At 46.8% G+C, this 5,483-nt stretch overlaps 1 protein-coding gene across 1 annotated transcript; it reads right to left on the reverse strand.

The window, feature by feature from the left end:
- Positions 1-1,428: 1,428 nt before the first annotated feature.
- Positions 1,429-2,124, reverse strand: LOC142790465 (uncharacterized). The gene has a single exon (XM_075885303.1). The coding sequence runs from the start codon at positions 2,122-2,124 to the stop codon at positions 1,429-1,431; it is 696 nt and encodes a 231-aa protein (XP_075741418.1).
- Positions 2,125-5,483: the final 3,359 nt, after the last annotated feature.

Genomic DNA, 5,483 nt, shown 5'->3' on the forward strand with positions numbered 1-5,483 from the left:
TCCCCACTGCCAACGGGCGTTTATTTTAACAGTTCATACAACGGTGCGAGAACAGTGGACAAGTTGCCAAGGAATGCATGGTAATACGTCACAAAGCCGATGAATGACCGCAGCTCTGCCACACATGTGGGCCTGGGCATTCTTGATACTGCTTCAATGTTCTCCGCTTTCGGCAAAAGGCCATCTGCGCACATGTGGTGTCCAAGATACTCAACTTTTTTCTTCCGTATTTTGCATTCGCTTGGGTGAAGCTTCACACCGTAGTCCCGTAACCTCTGGAAGACTTCGCGCAATTTTTCGCAGTTGTCTTCCTTCTCTGCCGCAACCACGTCATCCAAGTAAACTTGAGCACCCGGTATTCCTTGAAGGATGGCTTCCATGCGTCTCTGGAAAATCGCTGGGGTGGACGCTACACCGAAAGGGAGCCGGTTGAAGCAGAATAGTCCTTTTTGCGTGTTAACGACTAGAAGCTGCTTTGCGTTCTCATCTAGAGGTAGCTGACTGTAAGCGTCTTTTAGATCGATTATAGAGAACACTTCGCCTCCACTTAAGCTAGCAAAGATGTCTTGAATTTTGGGCAACGGATATTTTTCCGTGTGGCAAGCAGCGTTGACTGTTACTTTGAAGTCACCGCAAAGTCGTATGGACCCATTTTTCTTTACTACCGGAACAAGAGGCGTTGCCCAGTCAGCGCAAGCAACTAGTGTCAAGATTCCCGTCTGAACGAGACGATCTATCTCTTGGCTAACGGCTTCTCTCATCCTGTAAGGCACGGCACGTGCCTTAAAGAAACGAGGTGCGACACCTTCGTGCAAGCGTAACTCAACGGGTGGCCCTTTGATTAGACCTAGCTCTTCCGAGAACAAGTCCTGAAACTCGTCTAACAACTGCTGCACTTGTAAATCGTCCTTAGTAGAGGATGGCTTACCGGGGGCAGCCTTTATTCCGACGGCGAGAACCTGCCTTCCGTGCTGTTCCGAGGGCTTTGATGACGTCCCGCCCACAAAGATCCGGTCCAGAGCACCTCAGCACCACCAAGGTAGCGTCCAGTGTGGTCCCGCCGTACGTCACCGAGATATTGAGTTGACCCTTGACGGGAAGTTGACCGAGCAAACAAGTCAGTTGCAAGGTAGTCTTGTGGAACCGAGGCCAAAGGTGACGGTATTTGGTGTAGGTAGGCCATGTGATGATTGTCACGGGGGAACCAGTGTCTACTTGCATTCGGAGAGCCACGCCATCCCATTCCATGGTGCGATAAATTGGCTGGACCATGTTCACCGATGCCGCTTGCAAGTTGAGCAGAAATTGTTCGTAGTCGTCATTATCAGACCACTGACTGACTTTCACAGTGGAATACTTTGTTTTGCCGGGACTGGTGCTGCTGGCACAGACGGGCTAGGTGTCCTTGCCTCTTACAAGTGAAGCATTTTACAGAACGGAACTTGCATTTTCCGCTGTATGACCACTTTTGCCGCAGCATGGGCACGTCCCTTCGTGCCGCCAGTCTTCCCTGCTCGCCGACTCTCGTAGTGACGGATGCCTAGTTGGTTGGCCTCTGCGCTTCATCGTCATAGCGTGCACATTGTCCGTGTTTTGCGCGCTGGCCATGTGGTCCACGTTTGCCGCTGTCATCTCTGCTGCACGCGCTGCCTCTTCCGCCTCCCTCAGCATGAGTTCCGCTTTTGCCAACAGCTGCCGACGAACACTAGCGTCGCTCAGGCAGCAAACAACGCGGTCCCTTAGCATCCTGTCGAGGGCGCTACCGAAACTACACCTGCTTGCAATCTTTCGTATTTCCACGAGAAATTCATTTACCGACTCTCCTGCAAGCTGATTCCTTGTGAAGAACTTGTACGATTCTGCGATTTCGTTGCACGCCGGAGCAAGTCGCTCACCGAGGAACTTCACAGCGTCTTCGTATTTCAGGTCCTGTATCTTCGCCGACGCACATCGTGCAGCCAATAAATCCACTGTATTTGTGCTCAACGCCGTGACCAAAATTGCCCTGCGTTTCTTCTCGTCCGTGACGTCGTGAACCTCGAAGTATGCTTCCAAGCGTAGCCGGTAAGCCTCCCAGTTGTCCGCCTCCTCATCAAAACCCGGTGGGCCCGCGTGCGCAGCCATGGTCGCAGCGCGACCAACGGTTCGACCGCCTCGTCGCCACTGAAGCGTACAGACACGAATGTACAACAGTGAACCACGTTTATTGGGAGCGAGGCTTTTTATAGCCTCTGAAGAGTATGCGCACACAACGTGCGCAGTGGCAGTGACATGTGCAAATGACGATGCATCAACTACTTTTTTGGGGAAGGGGGGGGGGGGTCGAATCGCGACGTATATGACTTTCTTTAAAGAGACACGTTAGCTTTCTTTCATGACCGACGATATTCTAGCAAATGATGGTGATTAAATATGTATAAGTCTTTTGTAATAGATGGGCCTTTAGAACACCCACTCGTTGCGTAGTTAAAATGTTTTGACAGCTGGTGAGATTCTACGCTCACGCATTATCGCATGCGTTAAGAAGGCTCTTTCCACTACATGACAGTCATATACCATTCATTTTTTGCAAAGTGGCTTCAACAAATATTATGGTTCTGTAGTAGGATACATGCTCACCACGCGGACGTGCGCAAATTTTTAACAGTTATTTGTATTTTCTCAATATTTCGGTCATCATCAAGACGATTTTTCGCTCAAAACCAATGCCGCTGACACCAACGCCAACGCCAACGCCAGAATATCTGCAGAACGAGTTATATAACGCTAGCATGATGTGAAGGTTAATGACTTTTTTAGAGCGAACATACCGGTTAAAGACCGGCTTCGTACTTCAGCAAATCCTAGTAGACGAAAAATAAAGTGCGAAGTATAACACAAATGATCTGTACGCCAAACAGCAGCTGTACCTGATACTTGCACTATCACTGGAAGGACGGATTCGTGTCAGTGGCATGGAAGAATTGCGACAAAAACCAAGATAGTGCTAACAGTATTTTGCCGCGTGTGTGAAAAAGCCTCGCGTGGCTTATGATTTTAACATTACTGCTTTTTCAAATTTTCCCCTGCTGCTGAATTGAAAAACAAAAACAAAATGTTTCCGGTCACACCTATAAGCTTGATCCAAGTACTCAAAACAATACAAATGTATGCCGCGTATATTCTAGTAAATTGAAAAATATCTGATTTCAGCATGGTCCATTTTCTTGATTGTCTCAACTCTTTAACCTTTTATTTATTTCCTGTGCCAAATCACGCACATTCTCCGTCCTACCTTATTCCCTGTGCCAAATCGCGCACATTCTCTGTCCTACATCTAATCTTTTTTTCCTCTGTTTTCTTCCCTCCTCCCGAAAGAGTGAGCAGGCGTTGTGCCTCTCCAGGTGGCAGTTGCCAGCTTGGACTCTCCCTCTTTCTTTTGTGTCCTTGTGTATCTGTGTATGCGAATCTAATAATAATAATAATAATAATAATAATAATAATAATAATAATAATAATAATAATACATACCCGTGGCTCTATTAAACTTCACCAACCAGTATAAACATGCCTAACGTTTCATTTTAATAATCTCTTGCGTTCACTGTGGGTCTTGATTGAAAGGAAGTGGTCCGACATCCTGAGGCAGCACGGAATCCCGATTAAAAAAAAAACAACTGGACGCAAACGACGGAGACCAGGACCTTCACCTGCACTCCAAGTTTTACCATCTTATATTTCAGAACATAATAGTACACAAGAAGAGCTCCTGCGGGCGTACATTGAAAAAGATCGATAAGAAAGTGAAATACGCGCAGAGAAATATGCTCCTCATACTGTGTAAGAAAGGTAGCACTACATACCAACGAGGCTAAGCTCGGAAGTAAACACCGTGCCCCTTATGCACGCGCTCTCTGACTGCAATTGAAAAGCAGTTGCTTGTGCCAATATGTACAGTATGTGGTGGGGCTCAAGTACATATGCGTACTACGCAGGTTACTTATAGAAGGAGGGCACACGCGTGTACGCGTCTATGTGGGTGTGTATTTTCAGTGTATAGTTTACGCGTTTCACGAATTCTGAGTTGTCGACACTGGCAGACACGGAATGCGACTGGTATGGTTGCTTTTACGTTGAAAGGCGCATAGAACTAGAGCATGGGACTAACAAAAACTTAACCCGCATGAACTTTCCAGGCACGTTCTTATGACTTGCCATGCGCCTATTGCAGCTAACACTAGCGATGCGTGTTGCTATGCCGGAACTCTCCATACTAGCTAGCCCTACGTTCCATTTGCAGGGTAAACATTGAGTTCCCGAAAATCTGTTGTTCAGTTTGGTATGCGAAGTCTAGAATGCCTTTGCATAAATGTGGGGCTAGGAAGCCGCTTTTTTTAACCGTCTAGCAAACGGAAATAACGAAGTGAACTTTAAAGAGGTATCCTAGACTCTCGAAAGCTCACAAGAGAACTGTGTACGAAATAACACGTGTATTCCACTGCGATCACACCTACTATGACACGACGAAAGACTCGAAACAGTGACGTTAGTAGAGAAGTGCAGTGGTTCACTGTGGTTCCTTGTGTCGGTTAAACAATTGTGATATGAAGTCCTCCCTAAATATGTTGTTGGCTGTAGAAAACAAGTATGGCAAATTTTACCACTACCACTCTTTACATCATATATATATATATATATATATATATATATATATATATGTATATATATATATATATATATATATATATATATATATATATATATATATATATATATATATATATATATATATATTGTCGCAGTGCAACGCGAACAAAAGATGACAGCATCTTACGGCAGCGAAAAGAGCGTATTCAGGATCAGCTGTACAGCAAGATGCCTGCTTCGTTGTCGTCCCCGAGAGAGCACCTGACCCACTTGCTGGAATCTACGAAACATTCCTGTCATCGTTCTTTTTCATATGAACACGTGTCACTTGCCCCTCCTTATAAGAGCATCGCCCCGATGCTGATGCAGACGCGCAGTATTTTTTTTAACGCGCAGTCAGTCACTCACGTACGGCTTCATACGCACTACATGAACAAGTTCAGGCTGGTGCTGGCGACGCCTAGGACATTGGGGACTGTCGGAGACAACCTCGTAGGTGACGTCACTTAGCTGGCGCGATACTCGGTATGGCCCGAAATATCGCCTTAGCAGCTTCTCGGAAAGTCCACGTTTTCGTACGGGTGTCCAAACCCACACTCTGTCACCGATTTTGTACGTTACAGTTCTACGGCGAGCATTGTAGCGGCCTGCATCGTAGTCTTGTCGCTGGTGGATCCGTAAGCGGGCGAGCTGTCTAGCTTCTTCCGCGCGTTCAGTGAACACGTCAGCGCCTGTGTCGGTAGCGTCCCATTCATGTGGCAACATCGCATCCAGCATAGTCCGTACCTCCCGTCCGTGAACCAAGCTGAATGGAGTCATGCGAGTCGTCTCTTGTTTAGCCGTATTGTAGGCGAACG

The sequence above is a fragment of the Rhipicephalus microplus genome, unplaced genomic scaffold (genome assembly GCF_043290135.1).
Source record: "Rhipicephalus microplus isolate Deutch F79 unplaced genomic scaffold, USDA_Rmic scaffold_109, whole genome shotgun sequence".
NCBI lineage: Eukaryota > Metazoa > Arthropoda > Arachnida > Ixodida > Ixodidae > Rhipicephalus > Rhipicephalus microplus.